General features: G+C 40.3%; 1 protein-coding gene across 1 annotated transcript; it reads right to left on the bottom strand.

The window, feature by feature from the left end:
* Nucleotides 1–243: 243 nt before the first annotated feature.
* On the bottom strand, nt 244–3,121 carry LOC126590757 (transcription factor ILR3-like). Its single transcript, XM_050256260.1, has 5 exons — nt 2,869–3,121; nt 1,654–1,716; nt 1,110–1,187; nt 850–1,012; nt 244–743 (listed from the first exon to the last, which is right to left on the bottom strand). Exons 1-5 carry the CDS (start codon nt 2,985–2,987, stop codon nt 477–479), a joined length of 690 nt encoding a protein of 229 aa, XP_050112217.1. The 5' UTR covers nt 2,988–3,121; the 3' UTR covers nt 244–476.
* Between the last annotated feature and the right edge of the window lie 14,175 nt (nt 3,122–17,296).

The following is a 17,296-nucleotide window of genomic DNA, read 5'->3' on the forward strand; positions in this document are numbered from 1 at the left end:
ACTTGCATGAAATAGATTCACTACCACGTACTATCACGTGGTGCCTCAATTTCTGTATTATTGGATCAAAACGCCACAATAGCAATGAATCCGTTCCACGTAGGTCCTCATCCAATCCCCGAGTCGATGCATAACATCATGAGCATCCTAATTTAAACTCTGCTTGGTGCTGGAAAATTATATAAAGTAAACCCATTTTGCAGATCCGCATAACTATAATACCTAAAAATTGGTAACGAGAAGTTGCCAGAATAACTTATTAGTTCATACGATTTACACGTAAATATTAGCAGCATATTAATACATAAAAAGTAGCCAGGTTTGGTTTGCAATTGCAGTTGCAAATACAGTCAAGTCACCCACCAAAGTCGGTTAGTAGACAGTTAAACAAAAATACACGACCAATGACATGATAATACACTAGTTTGGGACAATGTTATCCCAAATCACCCCAACCAATTTTAGATGTTACTAACTTAAGCAACCGGTGGGCGGAGTACATGATCCTGCGAAGTATCCACCGCGGCAGGTGGCATGAACTGCCACATGGCGACCCCAGGGTAGCCAATGAAAGGCACCATCTTGTTTCCACGAGCTTGGCCTTGAGCAGCAAATGCAGCAGGAATTGCAGGAGGGGGAGGTAAAAAGCCGGGCTGAATATTCATGGATTTAAGTTGCTGTTCCAACTTCTCTTTCTCCGATTTCAGCCTCTGCTTCTCATCGCGAAGTTCATTCTTCTCTGCCTGCACAAGGGAAAAAAAAAGGTTTTGCACATTGTCACATCAGCAGTTTTTTTTTTAATTTTATGTAAGTCGGTAAGTCCTATCAACTGCTAACACAAAGGCTTACCTTCAATTCCTTGATCTTCTCCTGGAGGCCTGAATTTGTGTCCTTCAACTTTTGGGCTTCACCACGTAATTGATTCACCATTCGTACAGCATCAACCAAAATAGCAGCCTTGTCCGTCTTGGGGGGCCTTCCAGGCTCCAAAATAGAGCCCAATTCCACAAACCTATTTTCAGTACGTGTCAAGCGATAAGACAAGCCTGCCCCAAAAGAGAGGGGACAGAAGGGGAGACAAATAAACAGCGGAGAAGAAAAGAGAGTACTTGTCATTTAGCCTATCCCTTCGCAACTTCTCCCTGCATGCCTTGGAGCTTGTTCCACTGCATGATTCAGTTCTGACCCTGCAAGGAGAAAAATGCAACAGACAGAGGAAGACGGCTGGAATAAGATGAATTTGAAATGAACTTACTAGCTTTGATCAACTCACTTGTAATACTAAAATGTAACTTCTAGGCAGTGATTTCCAAGACATGATAATTTGTCAAGATGTGACATGAGGTGTTTTAACACGAAATTGAAAGAAATTAATCATCAGCGATTGAAAAACTGTTCATAGATGATCCAGACAACACTAAGAAATAAGCATGCTTATTAGTGATTGAAGAGCTGATTACAAAATTTCATATAGAATCCTCGACTAAGGCTGCAGTAACACAGATTTATAATCTCTTCCAAGCAGCACAGGCATTCAAAAAAAGGGTCAAATGTGAGAAGGTATAAAGCACAGAACAGAGTCAATGAGAACAATTTTTTTTGAAGTGGTTACACATTCTGATTTCTTTGATGAGAAAAAGTCAAAGTGTGTACCTCTTTTTCGAGCCAGATTCCTTAAGTCCCTCTGCATCCCCCAATGACCCATCAAGTTCAACACTACAGAATAGATAAAGTCGCCACAGAATAATAAATGAGCAACCATAAACACAACCCAATCTAAAAATGAATGAACATTACGCAATAGAAAAAAAGATCATGATACAAACATCCAAAACATTTCTGAACTCTATCACCTCCAACCGACCAAAAAATACATACAATTAAACCAAACCTTTCTGAGCTCATCAACGTAATAGATGCTCAAATAATGAATCCACAATGTAAACCAAGCCCATGAAGCCTTCTGTAAACAGTCGTTCAAAAAATGGTCCAGCAGTACATGTAAAGGTCATTGCTTAACTGTAACTGTAAAACCTTTATACGGAAATGCAAGAATATACGCATACATGTGTACCACTTTTCAACAGGAACCCTCACTGCAAGAAGAACTGAATGTTACCCCTAAAGTGCAAATCCCCACCACTGAAGTCATCCTCGTCTCTCAGTAGAAAATACCCGAAGACCCCCACAACTCCAACCAACACTAGTACTCAGCAAATGTAATACACTAAAGCTACAATTCATAGAAAAAGATTTCAACCGACATGTTATCTCTCTCACAGTAACTTCCAAGAAAACTTCAAGTTAGTGGACAAGTACTGTTCGTCCCACAAATGTCTCGCTCAAATCCTATAGCACAAGCAGTTGGTCCGTCAAAGCTAGAGATCCCTAAATTGTTGGAGAAGTCACTTCTTTGTTCTTACAAAAGCTGCTTTTTCTTTCTATTCAGCCAAACACCTTAAATTCGATATTTTTTTTTCCCACCAACATAGAACACAGTACAATCTCAAGTCATTCAATCAGTAACCAGCTTGAATCTAAGCCTCTCTCTACACACACTTCCCAGTCCTAACCAGACCCAATTAACCAAACACTCAAAACCACAAGCAAACCAAACAACAGATTGGGAATAAGACAAAACAAAAGTATCTTGAAATTAGCAATTTCCAGCCACTCAGTCCCAACCCATTGACCAAAAAGCACGCAATTTCAGAGATTATCCAGAAACCCAAAAAATAAAAGCAGAATTGAAAACCCAAAAAATAAAAACCCTAATTCGTCTCGGTCAGATTAATTGCACAAAGCAGGAATTAATCAATAATTAGTAAGAAAAGAAAAAAAAAAAAAAAACAGAAAAAATGAAAGTACCTGGCACTGGATGAACCGGCGATGGGCTGAACTGGCCAAGCGAAGTTCCCATCCAGGACAGGGGTATCGTCAATGAGCCCGTAATCGAAGAGCCAATTGGTGTTTTCCGGGGAGGCCATGTTTGGAGGCCGCCGGAAAAAAAATGTTGGTTTTCCGGCTGGGGACTAGTCTATCCTCGAAACGAAAACCGGGGGCGGAGAAGAATCTGTGTGCTGATGATGATGTGGGGATTGATGGCACAGCACAGGTAGAGTGGGTTGCGTGCTGGGTGTGTTTCGTCATTGTCATTGACCCAACATCTCACTCACGCTTCGTGCTGGGTTGCTGGGTTTGGGCCTCCATAATAATGTCGTGGGCTTGGGCTTATTTCACCATGCTTTTATTTATTTTGTGTAAAACGAAGCTAAGTTTGAAACCCTAGCTAGGGCTGCAAAGTCCTCCATGCACATAAAGATGAGTGAATTCCTTTAGAAGCTAGAGCAAAGAATTCCTATTAAGATTGAGCAAAGTTCTGTTCAAATCCCTTGTTGGAATTTAGTTTGGAATTTAGGTTGTTATCTTGCGGGCCAAGGATTAGTTACTTGCCCATTAAGTATTTGAGTTTGTTTAGGATTTGGTTTAGGGTTTTAGTCTAGGGTTTGCTTTGGTCTTTCTCTATATAAAGACCTCTTTGTTTTGTTTCTGATTAATTCATTCAATAAAAGCTATGTTTTTCGGTATATTGTTCAATATGGTATCAAGAGCGGGTTAGCTGGACCTATCTCGGTGCCGTTTGTCTGAGTGATTCATGAACTCGTGAGTCTACCCCCAGCACCGGATCACCTTGCACCACTGGACGCTTCCGACTGCAACCTGCTACACCGACTGGAATTTATCTGACTGCAACCTGCTGCACCGACTTGAATTTGCATCTGCTCAGATCGCTGCAATCATCACAGCCAACTGGACCACCGCCACACCGCACCCACCATTTGCCGCACTGCTTCAATTTGCATCTTTACATCTGCATCAGTTTGCATCAGTCGCATCTGCACCTTTGATCTGCATTTGCACCAGGTATCGTGCTCCTTGTTCCTCAGTATTGTCATGGCATCTGCAAAGGATGATTTCTTACAAGCTATTGGTGTGAAATTGAATGGAAATAATTATGTGTATTGGGCATATGTGATGAAGAATTTTTTGATTGGAAAAGGTTTGTGGGGCTATGTTTCTGGAATGATTTCTATTCCAAATAACCCTAAAGATGAGAAACATGTTGAATTGGTTGCTGCATGGGAGATGAATAATTCAAAGATTATTACGTGGATTAATAATTCTGTTGATTTGGCTATTGGAATGCAACTGGCTAAGTTCTCAACGTCTAAGGAAGTTTGGGATCACTTGGCAAAGTTGTATACCAAGGCCAATTTTGCTAAGAGGTATCAATTGGAAATGGAGATTCGTACAATCCAGCAAGGTGATAAGAGTATTCAAGTGTTTTACAATGAACTGACTAATCTTTGGGATCAACTTGCATTAACTGAGCCTGAAGAACTCGGCATTGTCAAGCTCTATTGTAAATATAGAGAAGAACAACGTCTTGTTCAGTTTCTAATGCCTCTTCGGGATGAGTTTGAGACACTCCGTAGCTCCATCCTTCATCGAACTCCTCTTCCATCTGTTGATTCTGTTCTTAATGAGTTACAAGCAGAAGAAGTTCGTGTGCAGTCGCATAGGCTCTCTTCATCGTCGTCAAATACTTCAGCATTTGCTGCGGCAAGGTCTCGTAGGGTTGCTATGGATGAGTGTTCTTATTGTAAAGGGAAAGGGCATTGGAAATCCCAATGTCCTAAGTTGTCTCAGCAACATGAACTTCCACAGAAAGGAGGAGCAGCTGCTGTTTTGCATATTGGAACTGATTCAAAATCTGAATCTAGGAAGGATGATTGGACATGGTAGTTTGAAGTTGGCATCGGCATTGACATGGTAGTTTGAAATTGGCATCAGCATTAACATGGTTGTGTTTTGAAGTTGGCATCGGCATTAGCATGGTTGTGTTTTTCGCATTGGCATTAGCACTAGAATTTGGAGTCTTGTATCCACATCTACCTTGCAAACTCATGACTGTGTTTCGCCATGAGTTTGACGGGGGGTGTTGGAATTTAGTTTGGAATTTAGGTTGTTATCTTGCAGGCCAAGGATTAGCTACTTGCCCATTAAGTATTTGAGTTTGTTTAGGATTTGGTTTAGGGTTTTAGTCTAGGGTTTGCTTTGGTCTTTCTCTATATAAAGACCTCTTTGTTTTGTTTCTGATTAATTAATTCAATAAAAGCTATGTTTTTCGGTATATTGTTCAATATCTCTCCTCGTAGACAAGTTCAAATCCCTCATCGTAGACAAATTTGAATCCCCCGTTGAAGTTCAGTTGAATTTAGTAATGAATATTACTAGTATCAAGAAAAGTATACTCTATTATGGCTCGAATATGGTATGAACTTCCAATTGATATATTAAACAAGGTAGTTGAACATCTCTCACATCTTGATCTTTGTCACATTTCTGCGGTGTGCAGGAGTTGGCGGGCTGTTCCGGAATGGGTTCAACTGAGTGCAAACAGGCAATCATCACCATGCCTACATAGTGTGTCACCTTGGTGCAAGAAGGTAGATGGTAAAATCGTGAAGGCGTTAGAGCTATTTGATCTGTCATATAAACGAACTTATATATTGGAAGCACGCATCTGATAGGAGAAGAAGGGGGAGGGCTCATTGCCAATGCTCGACTTCATTCTTCAAAACACGGTTACTTTTCTCAAAAGTCGAAAATTCGTCCAATAGCAGGAGGACAACATTCTTTTACTTTAATCCCTTCTGCAATCAGGTTCTGGAAATACCTCCGTTAGATTTGTACACGGATGAAAAGGTTTACAACCACTCCAACTTCTCCTGATTGTTTCATCGTTGTCCTAGGGGAAAACATAAGATATCATCAAGGATATCGCTTTATAAGCACATATAACTCGACAGAGAAGAGTTGGAGTTGTATACGTGGAAATTATGATTTTGATCAAACTGAATCTAGTAGCATATGTGGATGGAATTTTATATTATGTCTATGGTGTGGCGATACTTTTTTTTTCATTTACCTTGGGTGCCTTCGATGTTTCACTTCAAGCCTAGAAACATTTAACATTGTATAACCTACGTGCCAAGACATCATTTTCTCTATAATCCAGTGGAACATATTATTTGGCTGAGTCTGATGGGGAGCTCTTATTGGCGTTTTATTGTGTCGAAAATTATCATCCGATTAGGTTTTGGTATGTTTTCCAGTTTGATTCATCTCCAAAATTTTTGGAGTTGAGTGAGTTGAAAGTTTGGGAAATTGAGTAGTGTTTATATTATGCTGGCCTAACCTATTCAAAACATCGAAAGCAATTGTGAATCCAGCAGTGGGGGAGGCTACTGAATTTGCAAACGTGATAGTTTATCGTAGCTTGGAGGATCGGTACGAGTCTTATACTACAAAGGGGAAGGCAGGTGGGCATTTCATCAAAAGTACTAGAGAGAAGGCTTGGTTTCAATTCAACCCCTTAGATATATGGTCAGGCTCAATTGTCTATCTAAATTTTATTCACCTATATATTATGTCGTATTACGGACATTATTTTCTTCTAATGAGGAAAGGGGATCGTATAACTTGTAAGGATTGCAAAGTTATACCGGGAGAGAGCTTGGCTAATCAACATCGCTTGTTGGTGATGGATGTACATATCAAAAGAGAGAAAAAAGAACAAGACTTGGAAGTGCCCAAGGACTAGATGGTGGAATCTAAAAGGAGAAAAACAAGCCATTTTCAAAGAGAAAGTAATCACCTAGTGTGGGTGGGATAGAGAGGGGGAAGCTAGCCAAAGGTGGGATTCCATGGCTAGTTGTATCCAAAAAGTAGCAAAAGAGGTATTAGGAGAGTCCAAGGGTTTTGCCCCATACCAAAAGGAATCTTGGTGGTCGAATGAGGAGGTACAAACAAAAGTGAAGGCTAAGAAGGAATGTTGTAAAGCCTTATACAAGGACATGACCGATGAAAATGGTGAAAGGTATAGAAGAGCGAAGCAAGAGGAGAAGAAAGCTATGAGAGAAGCTAAGTTAGCGGCTTATGACGACATGTATAAGTGACTAGATACCAATGAAGGAGAGTTGGATATCTATAAACTAGCTAGAGCAAGGGAAAAGAAGACAAGAGACCTAAACCAAGTGAGGTGCATCAACGATGAGGATGGAAAGGTTCTTGCTACAAAGAATGCGGTCAAAGACAGATGGAGAGGTTATTTTCATAATCTTTTCAATGAAGGACATGAAAGGAGTACTTCTTTAGGGGAGTTGAGTAACTCAGAAGAGTGTAGAAACTACTCATTTTATCGTCGAATCAGGAAGGAATAAGTGGTTGTAGCTTTGAAAAAGATTAAGCATAGAAAAGCAGTGGGCCCAGACGATATACCGATCGAAGTGTGGAAAGTCTTGGGAGAGACAGGTATAGCATGGCTCACTGACCTTTTCAATAGGATTTTGAAAACGAAGAAGATGCCAACTGAGTGGCGAAAGAGCACTTTGGTGCCTATCTACAAGAATAAGGGCGACGTACAAAATTGCATGAACTATAGGGGTATTAAGCTAATGAGCCATACAATGAAGCTCTGAGAGAGAGAGTCATTGAGCATAGATTGAGGCAAGAGACACGGGTTTCGGACAACCAATTCGGGTTCATACCAGGGCGCTCAACCATGGAGGCAATCTATCTCTTACGAAGATTGATGGAAAGATATAGAGATGGGAAAAAGGATTTACACATGGTCTTTATAGATTTGGAAAAAACGTATGATAGGGTCCCAAAAGACATTCTTTGGAGGATTTTAGAGAAGAAAGGAGTACGAGTAGCATATATCCAAGCTATAAAGGATATGTATGAAGGAGCAAAGACTGCCGTAAGAACTCATGAAGGACAAACCGAAAGCTTCCCCATAACTGTAGGATTACATCAAGGCTCATCCTTAAGTCCTTACCTTTTTGCGTTGGTAATGGATGAGTTAACATGACATATTCAAGATGATATTCCTTGGTGTATGCTTTTCGCAAATGATATAGTGTTGATAGATGAAACTCAGGAATGGGTAAATGCGAAGCTTAACCTTTGGAGAAAAGTGTTGGAATCTAAAGGTCTTCGCCTAAGCCGATCAAAGACAGAATATATGGAGTGCAAGTTCAATGCAAATGAAGGCCAAAATGAGTTAGGGGTGAGGATCGGAGATCAGGAAATACCAAAGAGCGATCGTTTTCGGTACTTAGGATCTATCTTGCAAAAGAACGGAGAATTATATGGAGATCTCAACCATAGAATACAAGTTGGATGGATGAAGTGGAAGAGTGCATCCGGCGTGTTGTGTGACCGCCGTATGCCACTGAAGCTCAAGGAAAAATTTTATAGGACGACAATAAGGTCGGCGATGTTGTATGGCACAAAATGTTGGGCGGTGAAGCATCAACACGTACACAAAATGGGTGTAGCGGAGATGATGATGCTTCGTTAGATGTGTGGGCACACGAGAAAAGATAAGATTAGGAATGAAGATATCCGAGGTAAAGTAGGAGTAGCCGAAATTGTAGGAAAATTGAGAGAAAATCGGTTACGGTGGTTTGGACATGTGCAAAGAAGGCTTACTGACGCTCCGGTTAGAAGATGCGACTACGGGACAGAGGTTCAGGGCCGGAGGGGTAGAGGAAGACCTAGGAAAACTTTGGAAGAGACTCTAAGAAAAGACTTAGAGTATTTGGATCTAACGGAGGACATGACACAGGACCGAGCACAATGACGTTCTAAGATTCATATAGCCGACCCCACTCAGTGAAGAAGGCTTTGGTGTATTTAACACAATACGTTGAAATGAAGCAAAGCTTATTTATTGATATCTTCGATAAGTTACAAATATGTACATATACATGAGTCAAAATAAACAAACAAGAGGGAGCCTTCACAAAGGTTGCTTAGGAGAAGTCTCAGCAGTCGGTAGAGCCCCAGAAAGAGAAGGCACCGAAGGGGGATCATTCGGAGCCTCAGTACTGGACAGAACCCTAGAAGGATGAGGCATCGAAGGTTGATCATTTGGAGCTTCATTACGCGGTACAGCCCCAGAAGACGAATGCAATAAATACCTTTGGAACAAACCCACAAACCGCTGATGATCAAGTAAAACCTGACCATCAGATTCCTTCATCTGGTCAAGCTTCCTCTTCATGTTTGTAGCATAGTCATGTGCGAGCCGGTGCAACTGTTTATTCTCATGCTTGAGCCCTTTAATCTCCTGTTTGAGACTCATCACTTCAGCCGCCAATGATTCAACTTGGCGGGTTCGAGCAAATAGGCGCTGGGCCATATTAGACACAGAACCTGCACACTGAACACTTAGAGCCAGAGAATCCTTAACAGCCAACTCATCAGACCGTTTAGAAAATAGTCTGTTATCTTTGGGAGTGAGAAGGTTCATGGCCGCCACCGCACTTCTACTGGTGAAGATTCAAGTGTGCTTTGGAACTTAATGTCAGCCTCTATAAAAATCTGCACTCGACGGAGCTTCAGAAATCGAAAAGGCGCCTGCCCAGAAATTGAAGAGGCATTTGCTTTCTCAAAAGCTGGGCTGCTCAGAAACCACGAGAGTCGATCTTAGAAATCGAAGAGGCATTTACTTTCTTAAAAGCTGGGCTGCTCAAAGACCACGAATGCCGATCTCAGAAATCGAAGAGGCGCTTGCTTTCTCAAAAGCTGGGTTGCTCAAAGACCACGAGGGCTGATCTCAGAAATCAAAGAGGCACCTGCTTTTTTCAGCCTTGTCAGCACCTGTCACATGCACACTCAGCTTTGCTAAAATTACGGGCATTCTGTTGAAGATTTCTGGTGAAGTAGAAAGCACGTGAATCTTACTGTTCAATCATCCACTTTCCACACGCACCATCAGCTCATGGGTACCACAGATAACTTTGCCAAAGATCTCTGACAAAATTTAGACATGTGAAGCTTGCAGCTCCCACTACATCGCTATGACCAAGAAGGGTAAAAGAATAGCAAAGAAACAGCACTAACAAAGTTTAGACACATAAATTTTGAAGGTCTAGCTACCATATTATTACCTATAAGGGTAAAGGAACAGCACCGCTGCTGGATAATTGGAAAGTCCTTGTGTGTCAACCTCTGTGCTCTGTGGCAAGGTAGACTAGCAAACATGCCCAACCTTTACTTACATTCGAGAAAACACTCCCAACAATATTGCTTGCTCCAAAATCGAAGAGACACCGTCCTTCGAATCTCGAGAGCCAGACTCCTAACATGATTACTTTCTAAAAAATCGAAGAGACACCGCTCTCCGAATCTCAAGAGCTAGACTCCCAGCAGGATTGCTCTCTCAAAAATCGAAGAGGCACTGTTTTCCGAATCTCAAGAGCCAGATCCCCCTACAGGATTGCTTGTACGAAAACCGAAGAGGCACCGCTTTCTCAACTTCAATAGCCAAATCTCCTTGGATAAAGCTTGTTTGTAATCTTCACATGCAACATCAGCTTTCCAGATACCACAGACCACTTTTTCAAAGTGCTCTGACACACGTGAAGCTGGCAGCTCCCACTACCGTGCTATGACCAAGCAGGGTAAAGGAATATCATTATTACTTGTTGTTAGGGAAACTCCTATATATGTCGACCTCCATCCTCAACGGACAGGCAGACCTGTAAAAATGCTCAACCCTTCCTCATATCTGAGAGGGCATTCCCAACGAAGCCTTTCGAAATACTCAGCTTTCTTTCCCCTCGATAATACCTCTGCAAACAAGCTACACCAGAGCAAAAATATCTCATATCATCAGGGTTAAAAGCAAGAGTATCCTATATCATGCTTTTTCCCTGTCTTTTCCTTTGGCCTTGTTCTTACCTGCAAGACAAGGAGAAAGAGAGCAATCAGTCAGCACTTGGAATCAAGCTTCCAGTCAGGAACTGACTGCCTGTAACCCCTTACCTGATTACTTACCTAGCATTGCTCTCGAGTACCCATCTTCAACATCTTATGCTTCCAGAAAAGATACCACATCTGCCTGAGGAACAGATAGGGAAAGTGAGAAGGATACAAGGAATCATGTGGAGACAAGCGTAACAGAACACGTGCCGATACATCCACTACTTTGTCAACAGCAAAAGTATCACATATCAGCAGGGTCGAACGTACTCTAGATTTAATGGAGATATTTTGACCCTCAAATTCTTCAGTCGGCCTTATACTCTAGAGGAAACCAGAAAATCCTCCAGCCCAGTTCAAGAATAAGCATGTGGAAAGTTACTTCTTCAAAAGCAAAAGTATCTCATATCATCTATTCTCTTTTTCTTCTCTTTATCCTTCATGCTGCCTGCAAGATAGGGAGAATGAGAACAATCAGCCAGAACTCGAAATCAAACTTCTGATCTGGGACTGATTGCTTAGAGCTCTGATTGCTTACCTTGTTTGTCACCTCTTTCAGCAGATCCCCTAGCTCGGCGACTTGGGGGACTCCTACTACATGGTTTGTATCGCGCTTGACCAAGCCTGAAACTACAAGTAAGCTTCAAGTGAAATTGATACATTACCTTGTGCATCTCCACCAGTTAAAGATACCACCCCTGGATGGAGGAAGCGTACTTCCAGAGAAGATGCCACATCTACCTATGAGACAGTTAAGGCAAGTGAAGACGAGAGCTTACACCTATGTCATTTGTACTAAATCATTCACTTGTACTCACTAAAGGAGAGCTTGAACCTATGTACTTGCGTAAACCCTTAACAATTAATGAGAACTCCTCTACTCCGTGGACGTAGCCAATCTGGGTGAACCACGTACATCTTGTGTTTGCTTTCCTGTCTCTATCCATTTACATACTTATCCACACTAATGACCAGAGCAATCTAGCGAATATCACAAACTTAATACTTTCTGTTGTACCAAAGTCCTCACTGATTTTGTGCATCAACAATCCTTAAGTCCTTACCTTTTTGCGTTGGTAATGGATGAGTTAACAGGACATATTCAAGATTATATTCCTTGGTGTATGCTTTTCGCACACGATATAGTGTTGATAGATGAAACTTATGAGGGGTAAATGCGAAGCTTAACTTTTGGAGAGAAGTGTTGGAATCTAAAGGTTTTCGCCTAAGTCGATCAAAGACAGAATATATGGAGTGCAAGTTCATTGCAAATGGAGGCCAAAATGAGTTAGGGGTGAGGATCGGAGATCAGGAAATACCAAAGAGCGACCGTTTTCGCTACCTAGGATCTATCTTGCAAAAGAACGGAGAATTAGATGGAGATCTCAACCATAGAATACAAGCTGGATGGATGAAGTGGAAGAGTGCTTCCGGCGTGTTGTGTGACTGTCGTAGGCCACTAAAGCTCAAGGGAAAATTTTATAGAACGGTAATAAGGCCGGCGATGCTATATGGCATAGAATGTTGGGCGGTGAAGCATCAACACGTACACAAAATGGGTTTGGACATGTACAAAGAAGGCCTACTGACGCTCCGATTCGAAGATGTGACTACGGGATAGAGGTTCAGGGCCGAAGAGGTAGAGGTAGACCTAGGAAAACTTTGGAAGAGACCCTAAGAAAAGACTTAGAGTACTTGGATCTAACGGAGGATATGACACAAAACCACGCGCAATGACGTTCTAGGATTCATATAGCCGACCCCATTTAGTGGGAAAAGGCTTTGTTGTTGTTGTTGCACGGACATTATTTTAACCTCTTCTTCTTCTCTTTTCGAGAACTTTTAGGAGTTTATAATTCTTCTTCTTCTTCTTCTTCTTCTTCTTCTTCTTTTCGAGAACTTTTCAGAGTTTATAACTTTGAATGATACACAATTTTGAAACATTTGATTGAGGTTTGGGCATATATTCTTCTTCTTCTTCTTCTTCTTCTTCTTCTTTTCGAGAACTTTTAGGAGTTTATAACATTGAATGATACACAATTTTGAAACATTTGATTGAGGTTTGGGTATATATTAGAATTTGACTTCATTTAGGTAATGTTACTTGTCTGTAATATATTTGACTGGCATGTACATGTGTTTGAAAGCTCAAATTGGCGTGTCTATCTCATACTTCGCGTTCGCATAAAAGAACACAAAGAGAGCATGCGAGCAGACCAGCGATAGCCAGCAAATCTCATACAGCCATAGACGCCTCTCTCACTTTTCTTTACTTCAAAATTTCAAGTGTCAACTGGACTTGCCAATGAAGAAAATGATATTGTCTTTGTTTTAGATGGAGAAGATTTGGAATGAATGATTTCTCTTCGTATGTTTGTGAGTGGTTTGTGACTTGTGCACTTTTGAATGATCTTTAAGATCATTATGGTGGTTGCTTGAGATTCGTACCTTGGATTTTAATTTGATTTGGGATGGTCTTGACTATTAGTTGAATTATATGTTTGTTTTGTGCTTAATTGTTTGAATGACAATGAATATTTGTCTTACAAGGTTTATATTTCATATATATATATATATATATATATATATTATAATAACTTTAGGTACATGAGGCTATCGTCTCATGCCTCGAGGTTATTATCTAGGCAAGACTATCAATGAAATGTCTGGAGAAAAAACGGATAAAAACTCGCAAACAATGAATAATTACAGATCTGTAGATTCCTGGGGCATGGCTCATGGTCAGGACATGGATGCTAATTATTAAGGTTTCTTGAAATTTTTTAAGAAGTCGCCACACTACAAATACAAAGTATCCCCTCTCTCTCTCTCTCTCTCTTCCCCCACAATTAACACCACCTTGTAGTCCTTGCATTTTGCTCATTGGCATATTAATATATTATGTAATCCGCTAGTTCAACAGTTTTCTGTTTGGAAATTATGAACTTGGACTTCGTATTAGTCTTTCACCACACCATATTTGGGGTAGTGACAAACAATGTTAATTGTAGAAGGAGTTTATGTTGCTTTTTTTTTTTTTTTTTTTGTAAATTGAGATGAAATGGTAAATCATTTAGAAATTTTGGGTTTCCCCACTTGAAACTCATTTTCTCTCACCTTTAACCCGTGATGCTTATCTTTCTAGTTTTAAAAGTTAAAACCCATTAACTAGAATCCAACTAATTAAGCAAATTTCCTTAACAAGAGTTGATGTTTACTCCTGCGCTCCAAGTGCATATACGCAAGAGTTATACCCTTGTAAATGCAAGAGATAATATTAATTTACTCTTGCAGTCAAAGTCTTATGCTCGAATTCCTATTGTTCAATATTGTTATATTTAATGATATTTAGGCTCCTTGTAGCTAGTAGTGATTAAATCCTTTCAAAGCCTCAGAGTAACAAAGTGCACAATTAAACTTTGTTGTTCACTTTATAATAAGACCTAGAACCTAGAAATGATATTTGAGGAGAATGTGATACTATCAAGCATTCTTCAGCCCACCCAGGATATAATATAAAAGTAGTTAAACCAGTAAGCGAGAGATAGTAGATGAATTTTTCTTATATTACAATAAATAATTTTTTATTTCCTTCTTATTTAATCCATGAAAGAGACATACAAGAAGATATAGAACAAGTACATTTAGCAAGAAAAAGTGCATGAGCAAGATAACGGACTCGACTCGCCGGGGACATTTAGGCACGTTACGCCCGCGGTGGGATTATTTGAGTATTTGGTATTACATCTATCTAAGGACGCTTGGCCGAACCCTACGTCTGTGCATGTGATATCTTCTTGCACCTCTGTGCAAAAGCCATTACCTTTGTTAACCACCTTGGCCTCCATTGTTGTTGCTACATAAATGACAATTGAAAATCGTAAGAATAATTGGCCTCCATTGTTGTTGCATCAATTCATCCACATTAACTCACAAAAAACTAAAAGGAATAGCTATAGGCCAGTTTCATATTTTCTATTCAATTTATCCTCTACAAAATTGGTCATTCCTTTCCATCACTACTATATTATAGTTTACCTTGTGGAATTTTAAGTTTGTTTGAATGTATTTTTCATGTATTGATTGAAAGAACAAGAGGGGGTATATAATAAGGTAGAAGGTTACAAGCAACCTTCCCTTGATAGATCCTACTAACCCAATAAACCCTAAAGTTGTCATCCCTTAAATTGAGGGACTATAGCAAACAACTAACACACAAATATCAACAAGTCAACTAGCTGTCAATCTTCCTCAAATTAAGAGATTAGGCTTAATACTAAATCCCATGGAAAGAGGAAGACTGAGGACTGTCAGCATGGGTACCAAACATCTCATGTTGCAGACCATATCATCCAATACTCCCCCTCAAGCTGGATTGAGGAGATTGATCGAGCCAAACTTGTCAAGGTGACGTTGAAAAGAAGCTGAAGGGAAAGCTTTGGTGAACACATCTGCCAATTGATCATGGCTACGAGTATAGATGGTTTGAATAACTTGGGATTGAACTTGTGCCTTAATGTAGTGACAGTCCACCTCAATGTGTTTGGTCCTTTCATGGAACACCGGATTAGTAGCGATATGCATGGCTGCTTAATTGTCACACATTAGTGACATTTGAGTAAAGCTAAAGAATCCCAAGTCTGAAAGTAACCCTTTGAGCCAAATTAATTCACATGATGTCGATGCCACTGCACGATACTTAGCCTCTGCGCTAGAACGTGCAATAACTTTTTGTTTTTTGCTTTTCCATGTGATGAGGTTTCCTCTGACAAACGTACAATATCCAGTGGTGGACTTCCTATCAATTGCATTCCCAACCCAGTCTGCATCAGTGTAACCACATATTTGAGTAAAGTGGTTGTTCTTCATAAGAATACCTCTACCAACAGAGCCTTTTAGGTAGAGTAGGATTCTTTGACAATAAGAAGATGTTTCATAGATGGTGCATCCGTGAATTGACTAACTAGGCTCATAGCATAGGTAATATCTGGTCTGGTTATGGTAAGTTATATAAGTTTTCCAACCAACCTTTGGTAGTGACTCACATCAATGAGAGGCTCTCCATCTGCATCAAGCTTTAGTTTGTTGTCAAGATGAGTGACAGCAGGCTTGCAATCAAGTAATTCAGCCTCAGTGAGAAGGTCCACAACATACTTGCGCTAGTTTAGAAACAAACCCTTTTGAGACGTTGCCATTTCAATGCCAAGGAAATAATTTAATTTCCCTAGGTCTTTAATGGCAAAGGTGTGATTGAGAGATTTCTTGAAAGTTTCTATTTCAACTTCATTTTCACTTGTGATGATGATATCGTCGACATAGATGAGAACCACCAATATACCAGATGCTCCTTTACGAGTGAACAAGGATGAGTCTGCATTACTTCGAGCAAAGCTAGCTGCTTCAAACACTGAACTCAACTTGGCAAACCATGCACGTGGAGATTGTTTCAACCCATAGATTGCTTTATGCAATCGACAAACCATACCATTTTTGCTTTGAGAATAACCTGGTGGAAGTTGCATGTATACTTCCTCTTGTAATTCCCCATGGAGGAATGCATTTTTTACGTCCATTTGATACAATGGCCAACCGCAATTCACAGCTATTGAAAGTAAAACCCTAACAGAGTTCATTTTGGCTATTGGAGCAAATGTCTCCTTGTAGTCTACTCCAAATGTTTAAGTAAAACCACGAGCAACCAATTTGGCCTTGTGAGGTTCAATTAATCCATCTGCCTTGAACTTTATTTTGTAGATCCATCTACTCCCAACAGCTTTCTTCCCTGGTGGTAACTTCACAATGCTCCATGTTTGATTGTCCTCCAAGGCATGAAGTTCATCCTTTATAACATTTCTCCACTCAGGAATTAGTTGAGCTTCTTGAAAGGTACATGGTTTAATGTGATTGGAAATTTTAGCCATAAATGTAGCATAATTGGAAGAGACATGATTATAGTTCAGTACCTCAGTGATGGGGTGTTTAAAAGCAAATGTGACCTAGTCTCAAAGCCTTGCTGGAGGTTGTCGAGCACACACAGGATTACGCCTTGTAGGAGGTAAATTGGAAAACTCCTCGTGAATTTCATCTTGAATAAGCTCAGTGTCTCCCTTCAGATTGTTAGATTGAGTAGAGTCATCCACAATCTCTTCTGGTCCATGGTTGCCAGTGGCGTCAGGATCCAAGTGCACTGAGTGATCAATGCATGCAGGCAAAGGAAATAAATCAATCATTAGCTCCCCCTCTCTGGAGTAAGCCACCTTCTTAGAGAAATATAGAATAGTTTCCTCAAATTTTACATCCTTAGACACAAACATCTTGTTAGTGATAGGATTAAAACATTTGTAACCTTTTTGAGTGGATGAATACCCCATGAAGACACACTTTGCAACCCTAACATCCAGTTTATCACGGTGCAATGCTTGAATATGAACAAAGCAACTGCAGCCAAATACCTTCA

Source organism: Malus sylvestris, chromosome 11 (genome assembly GCF_916048215.2).
Source record: "Malus sylvestris chromosome 11, drMalSylv7.2, whole genome shotgun sequence".
Lineage (NCBI taxonomy): Eukaryota > Viridiplantae > Streptophyta > Magnoliopsida > Rosales > Rosaceae > Malus > Malus sylvestris.